This window comes from Lepidochelys olivacea, assembly GCF_965140295.1.
Source record: "Lepidochelys olivacea isolate rLepOli2 genome assembly, chromosome: 5".
NCBI lineage: Eukaryota > Metazoa > Chordata > Testudines > Cheloniidae > Lepidochelys > Lepidochelys olivacea.
The window spans coordinates 133,541,424-133,557,492 of NC_140415.1; the positions used below are offsets into that span (position 1 = coordinate 133,541,424).

The 16,069-nt window shown below is 41.1% G+C and overlaps 1 protein-coding gene across 2 annotated transcripts in view; it reads left to right on the forward strand.

Moving 5' to 3' along the window:
* SLC44A1 (solute carrier family 44 member 1) overlaps window positions 1-16,069 on the forward strand; it is a 91,404-nt gene that overhangs the window by 41,614 nt on the left and 33,721 nt on the right. For both annotated transcript variants that reach the window (XM_084629221.1, XM_084629222.1), the window contains exon 4: window positions 2,868-3,004. In XM_084629221.1, coding sequence (XP_084485347.1) covers window positions 2,868-3,004 — 137 coding nt within the window. The remainder of the gene's footprint in view (window positions 1-2,867; window positions 3,005-16,069) is intronic.

A 16,069-nucleotide genomic window follows, 5' to 3' on the forward strand; every position in this document is an offset into this window, starting at 1 on the left:
TGCGTTCCCTTTTGATGTTAAACTATTTGGTTGCATCACCCAAAAAAGCACTTGAACAACTGAATAAAATCATCCCTAACCAGTCTCATCCAGGAACACAAAGTGACTTCAAATATTTTGTCACAATTGCAACTTCCAGTAGTATGAGAATTGCCAGTTGTTTCACTCTGCTAGGACCAGACAAGTCTTATGAAACACCAGTCAGAGAGGCAACGCTTGAATAAGTTGCTCTTCTGGACACAAGCCATGTCCGTTCATGAACTGGGGTCCCTCTTAGAGGAAGACAGAAGTATTTTACTTCAGGTAGGTTTCCTACAGAAGTCCAAGAGTCCCCCTATCTCAGGAACCCAAGAAGTGACAGTGTTAAACAGCATAGTGAACTTACGTTGCTTTTCTAATTCCAGAGTCAACTTTTCTAACTTAGGGCCTGATCGTGTGAGGTGCTGAGTATGACTCACTTAAGTCAGTGGGAGCTGAAGGGTGTTCAGCACCTCACAAGAAGCACTCAGTAACTCTCAAAAAGTATGATTTAAGGTTGTAGGCTCCACCATAGCTTCCAGTTTCATTCTGAAGCTACACTGAAAACTTTGCCTGTCAAATGTACTCTAAACCAAGGAGTACTTTAGTGTTTAGGTTATATGTGTCTATTTAATGATACATTAACAAAATGCTTCTGTCAGGAATGTAGATGACACCATAGAGCTATGCTATACCTGTAAATTACAGGACCAAGCTCAAAATTACATGATTTTCCTCATAAAATAATCTGTGTAATTTTCCCCTTCCACTGAAATTATACCTCTCTACTAATAGCAAGAACTCAAGTAAACAAAAAGAGTGGACTGTCTCTCCTAACTTGCTCTTGCCAAAGGATTCCTGATTCAGTTGTGCTGTTATTGTATTATTATTCATGGTATAGATCTGAGTGAAAGCTATCCACTTCTGGGAATAAGACTAGGATTACCACCTGTCTTGTATATTTTACTTTTCTAGTTTTTTTTTTTTTTAAATATTAGTATCTTCAATTCTAGCTACTCAAAAGTGTTTTAAATCGTGGAGATTGTGCTTTTGCTGAGAGAAATGGGGAATCAAAGGCTTAATACACGTGTATTACTATGTGTAGTTACCTTTGAAAACAGCTGCCAGATAGAATGTGAAGTTCACAGTTTCCAGTTGTGTCACAGCCCCTAATGTTTGTAGAGTATTGGATGGATATAGTATGCGGGGGAGACAGAAATTAAAAAATGATCCAAGGAGTGGAGGCTAATACCTAGGGAGACTGAAAGCACTACAGTTTCACTAGGAAAAAGAACATTCAGGGGAGAACATGAGCAGTTTATAAATACATTCAAGTTAATGTAAATGATGACAGGGATTGATTCCATTTCAGAAGGTAGGACGTGAAACTAGAAACTGAGAAATTGAGGCTAAATAGTAATAACTTTTGTACGTTGAAATTGGATAATAGAACCGACTACCCAGAGTGAGGCACCATCACTGCATATAGTCAAAATGATGTGAGAAAAGCCAGGAACAGTAGAAAGCCTATATGCAAAGGGTCAGATTGTATGACCTGTGGTATTTTCTGTCCCCACTATCTGACACTATGAATTAGACGTAGCCTGTTCTGATTATTTAACAATAAACATACATGTGGACATCTTTGCATTTCCCATAGAGGTCTATTATTAGTACTGTAGTTTCAGAAGTATTTCCTTAAGGAGTGTGGTGTAAAATTTACTGAGGATCTGACAATTTTCAGTCCCTCTTCACTTTCAGCAAAAAGTGCTTTTTATTGTCCCCTCCCCCCCCCAAGTTAATCTCAAACTATCAAAACCAGTAAAACTGTTTAAATGGTCTGTAATGGTATTTTTGCTAGTGCACTGGGCTGAGAAGCATTTCAACAGTTGGATCAACTGAAAAATGTTTTTGCTAGGGTACTTCATCGTGTACCTGTTACAAAACAATTTATAACTGTCTCCAAGTGTACTGTGAGATGAAATAGGCTTTCTGAAATCAGAAGAGATTTTTCATCGATGTTTTTAATAGAGTTCATGTTCTTAACGTTTTGAATGAATGAGACCAGCTCCAGAGTTAGGTTTTGAGATAAGACCTATATAGGAAGGAGATGTTTGCTAGGGAGTTGATAAACAATGCACATTTCACAACTTTGGGTGTTTTTTAAATCATGATGGAGTTCATGGAAAGGAGGTATTTTAAAATACTGCACTTACACGGTAGATAGATTTACCTGAAATAGCTGAACAATTTTTATGCTTCTAAATAAATACCAAAATGATCTATTCAATATTATGGACTAGTGGTGTGAAAAATCAATCTGAAACAAAAAGCTTGAGTTATTTGAGTTACGTACATTGATTAAAGCATCTTGAGCTTTCTTTTCTTTTCATTTCTTTTTATGGTATACATACAACCTTTGTGGGGGGTTTTCCACTTTGTATTTCAGGGGACAAGATTGGAGATTTTCACGTTAAGTTTCAAGCAGGAGTTAATGTTCACAACCTGTTTATAACTGTGGAAGCTCATTTATAATAGAAGTGCTGAGGCTGTACAAACAATGCCACTTGAATGTACTGAAGTCTGATCAAATGTATTAGAGTATTCCCATTGTACAATATCAGACTGTACATTCAAGGATCCCTACAGTGCATACATTCAACCTCTGATAGTTTCTTTCTGTATGTGCTTATGTCGCATTGCCCTAAAATAAGGAATCCTGAAATTATTGTTATGGTTGACATTATTTGTTGATGTCTTGGTAGAATTTTTCTGCTAGAAACAAATTTTAGTTTGTCATTTACAATATAAATAATTCAGCCACTTGTTTGTTTTTTTTCCTGTTGTAGGTATGTGTTCTTTTTGGATCCATGCAATGTAGACCTGGTACATCGGAAGATCAAATCCATTGCTCTGTGTGTAGCAGCTTGCCCAAGGAAAGAGCTAAAAACTTTGGCTGATGTTCAGAAATTTGCAGAAACTAATGGTATGAGGAAAGCACATCCGTTTTTTCCTCTGGAGCCAAATACGTTTGTTTAGTATTCATAGATATAGGAAAGATAAAGGTGTCTTAGACTTAGCAGAACTAAAACTGAATTGACAAAACATGATGGGAAATACCAAAGGGAATAATTTCTAGTATTCTTATAAAACTAAAACTAACAGTAGCCATTTCTCCTTGCCCTGTTATCTACATGAAGGTCCTTTTTAAAGTTCATTTTCTAAAAGAAGGAAAAAAGGCAAGACCTAACAGGAACTTGACCAAAGGGGTTTTACATTGAATGGACCTCTGGCCCTGCATTCTGGAAGCTGCTGCAAGCTACTGCTCCAGGTAGCCTTCCTACGCTGCTGAGTCTTCCTTGCAAGTATTGGATTGGTGAGATCAGTACCGCTATTGAACTGCACTGGAGCATAGTGTCTGCCAATGAGTGGGTAATAATCCTGTTTTCATTTAGTACTGCAGTGCAATTCCCTGTTTTTCAACATTCTTATTGTATTTTGTGTAAGGTAAGCATAAGAGAAACTATACTGTTGAATGAAACTGACTCAATTCCCTCCTCTCTCCCCTTCCCCCCACCCCCTCGGAACTGTGCTGCTTTGTTATCCATGGTGATATAGAATCATAGAATATCAGGGTTGGAAGGGACCTCAGGAGGTCATCTAGTCCAACCCCCTGCTCAAAAGCAGGACCCATCCCCAATTAAATCATCCCAGCCAGGGCTTTAGCAAGCCTGACCTTAAAAACTTCTAAGGAAGGAGATTCCACCACCTCCCTAGGCAACGCATTCCAGTGTTTCACCACCCTCCTAATGAAAAAGTTTTTCCTAATATCCAACCTAAACCTCCCCCACTGCAACTTGAGACCATTACTCCTTGTCCTGTCCTCTTCCACCACTGAGAATAGTCTAGAACCATCCTCTCTGGAACCCCCTTTCAGGTAGTTGAAAGCAGCTATCAAATCCCACCTCATTCTTCTCTTCTGCAGACTAAACAATCCCAGTTCCCTCAGCCTCTCCTCATAACTCATGTGTTCCAGACCCCTAATCATTTTTGTTGCCCTTCGCTGGACTCTTTCCAATTTATCCACATCCTTCTTGTAGTGTAGGGCCCAAAACTGGACACAGTACTCCAGATGATGCCTCACCAATGTCGAATAGAGGGGGACAATCACGTCCCTCGATCTGCTCGCTATGCCCCTACTTATACATCCCAAAATGCCATTGGCCTTCTTGGCAACAAGGGCACACTGCTGACTCATATGCAGCTTCTCGTCCACTGTCACCCCTAGGTCCTTGTCCGCGGAACTGCTGCCTCGCCATTCGGTCCCTAGTCTGTAGCTGTGCATTGGGTTCTTCCGTCCTAAGTGCAGGACCCTGCACTTATCCTTATTGAACCTCATCAGATTTCTTTTGGCCCAATCCTCTAATTTGTCTAGGTCCCTCTGTATCCTATCCCTGCCCTCCAGCGTATCTACCACTCCTCCCAGTTTAGTATCATCTGCAAATTTGCTGAGAGTGCAATCCACACCATCCTCCAGATCATTTATGAAGATATTGAACAAAACCGGCCCCAGGACCGACCCCTAGGGCACTCCACTTGATACCGGCTGCCAACTAGACATGGAGCCATTGATCACTACTGTTGAGCCCGACAATCTAGCCAACTTTCTACCCTCCTTATAGTGCATTCATCCAGCCCATACTTCTTTAACTTGCTGACAAGAATACTGTGGGAGACCACCAATATCACCACCTTAAGGCATTCTGGAATAATTATAACAGAGTTAAGCAGCAGTGTTAGAAAAGCCCTCTGATAAGTGACCAACTTTGGGACTTTAAAAGGTGAGGAAGCCAAATGTAAATATTTGGCAAAAATCCCTTCTCGTTGTTCTGTTATTCAGCTGTCATTACTATGGTTAGCGGTTTTTTCCCCTTAAACCTGGGCACTTGATCTTTTTGCATCTCATGGCAGAACACTTCTGCTCATTAGCTAATAGTGACAGTGTTACTGTTTTGAGCACAAAGCAGAGAATTGTTTGCCTGGAGCCCCTTTTGGTGAAGGCCTGGAGGTGCTGACTTCCATTAACTCTTCAATTTCAAGTATCTGAGGGTGGCTTTATTTTATTGTATTAATTTTGGCTACCTCTCATTTTTGATGTACAGTGGCCTTCTAGTGCAACTAAAGTGAAGGATTCAGTAGGAGAAATTTCTTCATCAGAGCCTCTTGAAATATTTAAACGTGGCCACTTAAGCCTAGTGTCTTTCTCTTGTCTGTGCATGACTGGTGTTGTTTTTCTGTGTAAGTCTAACTTGTGCTGGGAAATCAAAATTCCTTTATTATCCTGTGATAACTACAGTATATTCGGCATGACTGTCTTTGTTGAACTGAACCAAAGGCTACACGATTTGCTAAAATGTACTGCATCTTGTGCTAAAGGTCATCCAGGCTAACCAAAACTCCTTGGCACTTGCTGTATAAAAAACAAATGCTTGTGAAATGTTTTAAAATTGGCATTAAACGGAATTGCCTTGGTTCTTGTAAACTTAGGCCAGGGTATCTGAAGTCTAGCACTTATTGCAGGGAAGTGTCAGCCAAAAGTACTCAAGGGCTTTGATCCCTGTTTTCTAATCCATATTCGCTCAGTGTGACCTTGGGCCAGTCATTTAGGTTTGAGGTAAACTATTTTGAAGTTTCAGAGTAGCAGCCGTGTTAGTCTGTATCTGCAAAAAGAACAGGAGTACCTGTGGCACCTTAGAGACTAACAAATTTATTTGAGCATAAACTTTCGTGGGCTACAGCCCACTTCATCAGATGCATGCAGTGGAAAATACAGTAGGACAATTTTATATACACAGACAACATGAAACAATGGGTGTTACCATACACACTATAATGAGAGTGATCAGTTAAGGTGAGCTATTACCACAGGAGAGAAAAAAAACCTTTTGTAGTGATAATCAAGATGGGCCATTTCCAGCAGTTGACAAGAACGTGTGAGGAACAGTAGGGGGGAAAATAAACAAGGGGAAATAGTTTTACTTCATATAATGACACATCGACTCCCAGTCTTTATTCAAGACTAATTTAATGGTGTCCAGTTTGCAAATTAATTCCAATTCAGCAGTCTCTCGCTGGAGTCTGTTTTTGAAGTTTTTTTGTTGTAATATTGCGACTTTTAGGTCTGTAATCGAGTGACCAGAGAGATTGAAGTGTTCTCTGACTGGTTTTTGAATGTTATAATTCTTGATGTCTGATCTGTGTCCATTTATTCTTTTATGTAGAGACTGTCCGGTTTGGCCAATGTACATGGTAGAGGGGCGTTGTGAAGTTATTTTGAAGTTCTGTATTATTAACATTCTAACTGAAGTAGATGCTGAATCGAAACTGAGCTTTCATGTTGTAAATAAATTAGCACCCACAAAAAAAATGTAACCAGAGTACAAGATCACTGATGAACACTATGCAAGATGGTGAGAATAGTTATGAAATCTTGTCATCCCCTGCTGGTACTTCTGTTTAAATTATATCAACTGTTTAGGATCCAAAGCTTGATTCAGTTAAACTTGTTACTTGCGGGAAATTTACTGCCTGCATTCTAAATGTTATGATAGTGCTGGTTACAGCTCCATAGTTAAGGTTGAGTTGAGTCTGGGTTAAAGCAGATTCAACCTTTTTCTTAAGTATGAAGAATAGTGTGTCCATGCCAACATTATGGCATCCACCGAATTCAGGATATTTCTGAGAATTTGAAAGTAAATCCATTAACTAACCTAGATTGAAATTAATTCGGAATGGGGCCTTTAAGAAATTGTGTTTCTTTGGTGTCAGACCTTGTAATGTCTCAGATGATCTTCATAATGGAATCACACATTCTTCAAACTTTCTGCATTTTTTGAACTCCATTGAAATCTTGTGCATAGGCTACATCTGAATAACTGGATTGTAATTAAGCTAAATTAATGACTCTTGTATTTAGTTAGGGTTGTATAATATTCCCAGAAAAGAATTAGATTAAGGTGGAGGAACGTTGGAGTACGTATATGTACGTTAAGATAAAAAACATTACAGGGATATCGTAACTATCCCCAAACCAACTCTCAATTTCTTGGATTTATAACTTTTCAGATTAAATTGAAAATCCAAACACACTAATGTGTGAAAATGCACAGTTAAAGGACCCAAACAACTTGAACTCTGCCCTGTAGTGACTCCATGCAGTAATCGTACAGTTACCAGGGATGAACATAGTGCTTGTTGGCCAGATTGAATTAAAATAATTTTTTAAGACAATTAGATTTTTTTTTCATTTTCTTCCTCATCATGTCCCATAGTGTGTATTTAACCCTGGTCACCAAAAAGTGCCTTTATATATGCATGTGCTATGAAATCTCGGGTCAAAATTTCTGAAAGTAGGAACCTAAAATTAGCCACATGCATCTAAACAAGTGGTCTGATTTGTCAAAAGTGCTGAATGTGTGGCATCTAGCATTAACCTTGGTGGGAACTGCTGGCTGTTCAGCACTTAAAATTAGGCCACTAATGACTAAATGTGGATTTAAGAGCCTAGAATTAGGCTTCTATTTTTAAACATCTTGGCCTGGATCTCACTTGCAGAGGTCTGTAGCCAGGCCAATCCAGCAGAGGTCCAGGTGGATGCTACTCCTGGGGCAGTTACTGAAGTAAAAGACTAAAGGAGAAAAGTCTGCTGTAGGGGCTGACCCGAATGAAAATATTAAAGAAAATCAAGCTGATTAGGTCACATTCAGGCATCTTTCTGAGTTGAGGCTGAGGGTATTGCAGATTTGAGCACAAGCCAAGAGCCACCACACACTGTTTATATTACACCAGTAGGTTGAAAATTGAACTGAAATGGAAAGAGACACTGAATTAGTCGTCTTATCAGAGTTGGGTTCAGAAGGCCTAATCTGCTGACTTCATAGAGATTTCTTTGGGATGGGTCTGAAAGTAAAATGCACACAGCTATTGTGAAGAAATTGGAAGCAGCTGTAGATAGGGGAAACTATTGCCTCAGTGGTCTCTGGTCTGAGCTATAATGGCTTCTTCTTCTATACACGTAATAATCAAAGCACTGCTTTGAAGCACATCACTGGTACCTGCCCTAAAAACAGATGTGTTGGAGATAATGTGGAGTGAACTGTACATTTTTTCCATATTTTGTGGAAATGCGCAAAGGTTAGAAAATGTTGGTTTTCACTCCTGAGAACCGTTAAGAAAATCGTAGCCAAGGAATAATTATTACTGAAGCTCCTGGTTGTGCTGTTAGGTTTCCTAGTTAAAGGCATGTTGCCAAGGAGAAACTGATTTTACACCTCTTGGTTTCTGCCAGACCTCATATAGCCTAAAGCCATTATTTGAATATAAGTACAATTTTGAATGGCTGTAACAGATACAACTGATGTTTTGGTTTGATTATTTATGGTTGAGTAATACTGCACGGAGGTCTTGGGGGCACTCCTCCACAGTAGCCTAGAACTGTCTGCATCTGTCAGCACTGTCTGGTACACTTATACTGAAAACAAACAAGTCTTTAAAAAAAATCACAAAACATGTTTGTATTCTGCTCCTGGGAATGGGAGTATAACCAGTGAACCTCTCTCCCCGGATTGTGCTTGCATCAATGACTCTGTATTGCAAAGAAAGTAAGCTAAAAAGCCACACTCATTTTTAAGCTCCATTAGAAATCTGTGGGAGGAGAGAGAATTGCTGTGTACCAGGGGGCAAGGAAATCAGTAATATTTTCTTTCAAGCTTCTATCTACTGATAAAGAATGGAGAGCAGAAAAGACAAAAGGTCTTGGGCAGCATTCTGCCTTTTTTTAAATAAAGGATTGCAGCTGAATATAAAAATACATCTTTAAGGCTTCTCTGACTCACTGTAGGATAGATAAATATTTCTTAATCTCATTTTTGAATCCAGTTAGTTGCTGTGGCAACCATGATTGGATATCTCCGCTATTCCTCCTTTGCAGTCTTATAGATATTATTTATATACCTTTTATGAAGATGTAAATAATGTCTCGTTCCTTAGAACTCTCTTGTAGGCTCTAGAGAATACTCCCTTCTTTATTTGAATCCCAGAACTATTTAATAGAGAGCTTTAATTTCTCCCTTCCTCTGATGCTTCCTCTTTACTGGCGCCTACTATGTTCCTATGAGACAATTAGGAGTTCAAGAAACTCTGAATATCCAACTGCACCTATTCTCCCTCCCTTTAAAAGTGTATTTAATGTTTCTGAAAGATGCCAAGTGGCAGTGCTGGAGAATGAAGTCCACTGTATCAGTAGAGCATAGTAAGCAGTACAGTCTGTCTTATTCCACCTTGTCTGTGGCTTCAATCACTACCAGCTGGAACCAGCTGTAGTGAAAAGATAGTTCAGTGGCCGTGGCTATTTGATGGTTATCCTCTTTAATGTTGCCAGTAAAGAGTATCATTTATGATGGTGAGGTCTGTGATATTCTCATGTGTGCACCATTCCTCAGTTCACATAGGCCCCTGAATTAATGTTAGGTGAGAACTCCTGATTACCAGTGACCTGGAAGTGAAAGTCTCTGTATCTTATTACTGGACTCCTCCCCCATCTGGCCCAGCACCTCTTGATCCCATGACGGAGCATTAAAACCTGTGGCTTCTCTTTCTAGGAGTGGAAAGTCAAACTGCTTTCCTGCCTCCTCTTAAAAACACACACACAAATAGGAATCTCTGGCATAGGAGGTCTAAATTATGTGTGTTCTTAGCGCATACATTCTCGGTAAATTTGTTCCCTGTAGCAGTTTAGCATTTGACTGAGTATTATTGCAAACTGTCAGGTCCAGCAGACACAGAATGAAGAAGAGCTGGTCAGTCTCAATATGTTTCTTTTTCTGACTTTCTTAAACTTTGTGCACTTGCAAGGGCTCAAAAAAGTCGTCTTTGTGAGAACAGCCCTTGTGCTCGTCCTCCATAGGAATAATTTGTCTTAATCACATGATGATCTTCTCCTTGTCCTACAAACCTGTCTCCTTTATACAGAGAGTGGTTGGCAGTGGAACATACCTTACCATGTGAAATAAGCGCTCATGCACGTTTCTGATTTGGTGAAGTCTGGGGCAGATTCCGTAGCCATAATTTACTGCAGAACTGTGCTCTAGTATCTGAGGTTTCATTTCTTTTTAAAGTAATGTTACTAGCACTTGTATAGCTAGAGCAGGGAACTGATCCCAATTTTCTTAATTGGCTATTGACTCTGAAACCTAATGACAATGCAAATGGCACCCTGGTTAACTGTTCACTGCTGATCATTTTAGTAGACACATTGACTAGATTTAGCTGGGCACATGAATATGGGGCAAATGTGTGGATGTGGAAGGTGGTAGCTGTAAATACCTGCTGGGACGATCAAATGAATTAAACCCTGCCCAAAATTTACAAGAGCCTCCAGGCCTACCCATCCTGGGTACCAAAAGCCCAGGTTGCCACTATCCATCTGTTAATGCCTTCAGCTCCCTCCACCAACCTGTACTGTGAAGACCTGTCAAGTATCATCCATCTTGAGATTTATTCTTGCAGTTACAAGATCTGTCGTGATTTTGATGAGAGACAAACTCCCCCACAAAATAGTCTGTACTCAAGGAAGTGGGCACTGAGCTGCTTGTCTGGAGACAATCAGATGTATTCCACTTCACCTTCTGACGTACTGTTAATATTTCTGCATACTTATAACCATTATTAACCAAGGTCTCATAGACCTTTTTAGAGGCAACTGTCAGTCATTTGTTTTATGGATGAGTGACTGTGTGCCCTCTGAGTCTCACTTCAGAGAGAGCTAGGAATAGAACCCCACTCTCTAATATGACAGTTATAAATCTTTTCCTCTTTGCCACACTACCTTTCAGAAGAACTGGGCCAAATGACTTCATGTAACCCAGGCTACCAGTGTGGTTCTGTCTCCCTCTAGAGAAGAAACCATATATGGAAGGTCATGAATCTGCTATTTCCTCCATGCTCATGGTTATGGCCCTTTACTGTGTGAATTAGGGACTTGGGGTTTTAGATCCAGAGGTCCCAGATTCAGTTCTTGCAGACAATGCAAACAGGGATATCCTTACATTCCACTAGTCTGTCCAGACCACCACTAAACAATACTGTTTCCAGAGCCAGGAACAATGCTGATATACTCAACATTTTGCTATCATCTCACAGATAGTTGTATAACTCATCAGCAAAGTATACTGTGGTCCTCCAAGTGGATAGCAGCATTATTTTCCCCACTGGCTTTATTCCTATAACTCTCAGTGGTGTTACATGTTCCCAGAAAAAAATGGGAAGACCTTGTTTGCATTTTGTATAAAAATAAATGCCCCAAGGAGTACTGTACTGAAACACATCTTCATTTCTTAATTTCATTTCTCATTTCAGTCTGCTGCAGCATCATAGAAGGCAGATGGCCATGTCACATAATTTAGGTGCAGCTTCCTCCAAAGTTTACAAGGTCTTCAATATTTTGCATTCTCCACTGGAGAGAGGCTTTTCGGCACAAATGTTCCCCTTGTCCTCAAGCTTTTCCAGCATCTTTATGCAATTCATGTTAATTGTGGCAGCATTTTTAAGAGTACTGGGGTTAATAACTGCTTAGTACTTGAATGATCAATCCCAAGCAAAACAGAAGGCAGGATTTCAAAGGAAGAAATGTTTGCTTTCCAAATCAGAGTTCAAAGCTGGCGTTCTCAGTTTTTCCAGCTGTGGGCCACAGTAAAAGGGAAAGCTTGTCTCCTGGGTCACTTCCCCTCCTGATCATGGTCACATCATAGCTCTCTGGTGACTGGACCACGTGTTTATGAAGAAAAGTAATGTTAGGAAAGGTTTCAGAGTAACAGCCGTGTTAGTCTGTATTCGCAAAAAGAAAAGGAGGACTTTTGGCACCTTAGAGACTAACCAATTTATTTGAGCATAAGCTTTCGTGAGCTACAGCTCGCTTCATTGGATGCATACTGTGGAAAATACAGATGATGTTTTTATACACACAGACCATGAAAAAATGGATGTTTATCACTACAGAAGGTTTTCTCTTCTCCCCCCCCACCCCCGCTCTCCTGCTGGTAATAGCTTATCTAAAGTGATCACTCTCCTTACAATGTACATGGTACATCCATTTTCTCATGGTCTCTGTGTATAAAAACATCTTCTGTATTTTCCACAGTATGCATCCAATGAAGTGAGCTGTAGCTCACGAAAGCTTATGCTCAAATAAATTGGTTAGTCTCTAAGGTGCCACAAGTACTCCTTTTCTTAATATTAGGAAAGGAGCTAAAAATAAATGCTATATCTTCAGAATATAATTTAGTAGCAAGGAGAAAAGACAGCACCGAGAGCCATAGTCCTGTGGACCACTAGCAAGAACCCGGGACTACAGCATAAGAGAGTATTTTCATAAGCCTCAGAACAAGCAGAGCTCTCGAGTCCATCTTCTACAAGATACAGTTTGTTGGCACGCTCCTGATTACATCTCCAAATGTAGCACACCCCCTTGTGTAGGAAATAATGCATTTTGCTGCCCTTGATTATTTTTCAGTTGGCTGTTTAGATTCCAGCAGAAATGTTCCTAAACCAGTTGGAATTAATGGTGTTTCTGGTCAATGTGTTATTCCAAGTAAGGCTGATTAGGTCTAGAGAGCTTTTATCTCTTGCAGACTTGGAAGCTCATACAGTAGCTGAATCCCCAAGATGTTCAGAAAACAGCCACCAGAATAGCATCCAGTGTAGCTGCTTGTGGGACTGGGGAGAGGAAGGCAAAAAGAATAATCTCCTTTCTTCCTCCTCCTTCAAGCCACAAAGTGCATGGCCACTACTGGAACCCTCTGGCTGGTGGTTCTGTCTGTGTTTCCATCTTGCAAGGACAAGTGTTGGCAAGGACAAGTGTTGGCTCCACCTCCACTCCTCATTAGCCTTAAATGTTCATGCGCAGGGATATGGACAGAGGCCCTGCAGATATGAGTTTATGTGCAAGGGGTTCAGCCCACACTGGCTGTGCTCACTAGATCTGCTGTCATCCACTTTCGCTGTGAGATCTAGGCCATTGACGGCAGGGTGCTCTGCAGACAAAGGGAAGGGGACATGGTTTGGGCCTTTAGATATGAGAACGTGGGGTTGGGCCTTCTGTTAATACAAATATCTTATAGATCATTGCTAAAAATGAGTAACAGAGGGAAACAAAATTATTAGACTTCTAGGCTTGCTCGGATAACTACATCATAAATCAGCAAATGATTCTCCTTACTCCCTTCCCCGACCCTCATGTGCTGACTTTGGCATCCTTTAAAAGGTTCATGATATCTGAACTGAAAAAATGTTTCTTCTTTTATTTACAAAGTGTGCTGGGCATGTTGATGGCTCCTTTTCCTACTGCTAGCCCTCTTTGGCATGTCTATGACTGTTCATGCTCACGTTTAATTCAGAATTTTTATATTTCAGTACAGATGTTCAGATTAGATAGCTTTGCACTATTACAGAACCTTTCATCCAGAGAGCTCCAAGTGCATTACAAATAAGTTTTGCAACACCTCTGTGAGGTAGGCAGGTGTATTATAGCCACTTTTCAGATAGGTAAGCTGAGGCATAGTGCTTCACTTTTACTCCTGGGGCAATTTTGCGCCTCTAGAAATGCGAAGAATTTATGTTCCCCGCAGATTTCTTTGCTTGCCTGCAGAAAAATGACTTTCTGACAGGAAAGCAAAGGGAAGCCACAAGAGCGGTCATGCAACCCTTCCCAGCAGTATGTTTCAGGTACCCAGGGCAGCCACCAAAGAGGTAAACAACTGGGGGCAAGACTGGGGAAGACCCGGCTAGTGGCTCCTACCCTGAGCTGGGCTCAGCTGCTAGTCCCGGCTGGGCTGGGGAGGACAGGACTTCCTTTTTCCTGCACAGCATTCAAGGCCGAGTCAGACCCACTGCCAGATTTCTCCCCCAGCTGCAGGAAGCTCTGCAAGCTCCCTCTTCCCCCCGCCCCTGTGCACCCAGACCCCCTTATACCCAGACCCTCCCACCGAGCCTCACCCCCCCGATGAGCTCCAGTCCCCTAGCATCTGGACCCGCCCACCGAGATCCCCACACCAGACCCCCTGCAAAGCTCTGTCCCCCTCCACAGTCGGACCCCTCCCCCTGCTGAGCCCCAACCACCTTCACGTGGACCCCCCTGCAGAGTCCCATTACTCTTGCACCTAGAACCCCCCAACAAGCCCCTGTGCATCCAGATCTCCCTACTCCTGCACTTGGATCCGCCACTGAGCTGCCCGCACCCAGATTGCCCCACACAGAACCCTCTCAACCCCCACCTGGATCCCTCCACGCTAAGCCCCTCCATGCTTGGATCCTGCCTTGCTGAGCCAGGGTGTTTCTAGGCCAGTCCCGGTCTTTCCACTATGTCAGGGTTTGGTGCAGCCTCACCGCTAAGTACATGTCCCAGAGGGAGCTTCACAGCTATCTCCAACCTCTGTGCAGCCAGTGGCCTGTGCTCCCCAATTCCATGCTAGAACATCCACATTTATTTGACAAATAAAATTTGCAGAATTTTAAAATATTGTATGCAGAATTTTTTATTTTTTGGCGCAGAATACCCTCCGGAGTATTTATCTAAATGGCAGAACTGGAACAAGAACTCCTGATTCTTGATTGCCTCTTTCAGCCACCTGTCTTTCTTTAATGATCTGCTAAATACAGAGATGTTCATCTCTTCCTGAAAAATCTAATCCATACAATTGAGGCTCTTGAGACTGCATGGGATACTTTGCACTGGTACTCCCAGGCTGTGCCCCTTCTCTGTACAAATAGAGGACTCCTTTCTGCAGGGGTAGCAAATGGGAGGAAATGCTACTGTGTGGTGCAGCACCATTAAGCCCAGTTGATGCTGGCTCAGCAGTTTTAAAAACTGTGCTTACACATGGTTTGAACTTGATTGTAGCCAACCTGGTCTCCAATACTGTTTAACTGGCCAGCACGTGGAGAGGGATTCAGCTTTGTTAGAGCTGCTGAGCATCCATAGAGTTTGACAATATAAACATGAGAGCACTTCTCCGTACAGATCTTCAGCTAACTCACTCTTTAACCTCAATAGTTGGTCCTCTCTTTACTCCCTGTAAAGCACATGAATTGTAGTTTAAAAAGAAAACTGAATAATTTCTTTTCATCGTGGATAGGTTTGGCAGAATTTGATTTTTTTTTTTTGTATAATTTTGATGGATAATATCTGTTTGTATTTAAGCAGTTTTTTTCCCAGTGTTTAGCAATTTTAACTTTTCACAGTTGTGGGGAAACTAGGGGAAGGAGCGGCTCAGACTATAATTAGTTACTGACAGTAGGCGATTCAAAAAGTTAAAACTTTCTAACCATTAAACTCAAATCATCACCATCACGTCAACATATACAAAGTAAATATTCTTAAATCAAGCTGAGTTGTCAGGCAGCATTTTCTCACTTTGCCCATCTGTAAGTTTGGCCTGCTATCGATGGAATTATTTTTTTCAATTTGTGGGTGTACAGTGAAATTTATGTTTACCAATAAAAATCTGTTCCTTTGATGCCTAATCATGGATGTTGTCTCTATGCAATTTTGATGCATTAAGAAACAGTTGGGGGTGGGGGAGACTTATTTCAAGGAGTCCAGTGATTTATGTCCTCCTTCCTTTAAAAATGGACTATGAATTTAGCCTTTCTCTCTTGCATGATCAAAGGTGGTAGGAAGATGACCCAACCATGGAGAAAAGTGCCCATCTAATGCAGCGTACGGTGGGCTTGATTCAACGTTCTATTACAAAACATTTTCTCTAGTCTTTTGTAACTCTGAAGTCAATGGAGTTTTAGTAGTGGGAAAGTAATGTAATGGAGTGGAGAATCAGGACTATTATCCATTTCATAAAAAGAAAAGGAGGACTTGTGGCACGTTAAAGTCTTTAAGGTGCCACAAGTCCTCCTTTTCTTTTTGCGGATACAGACTAACACGGCTGCTACTCTGAAACCTGTCCATTTTAAGATGATTTGCTGGACAGGAACAGGAATATTA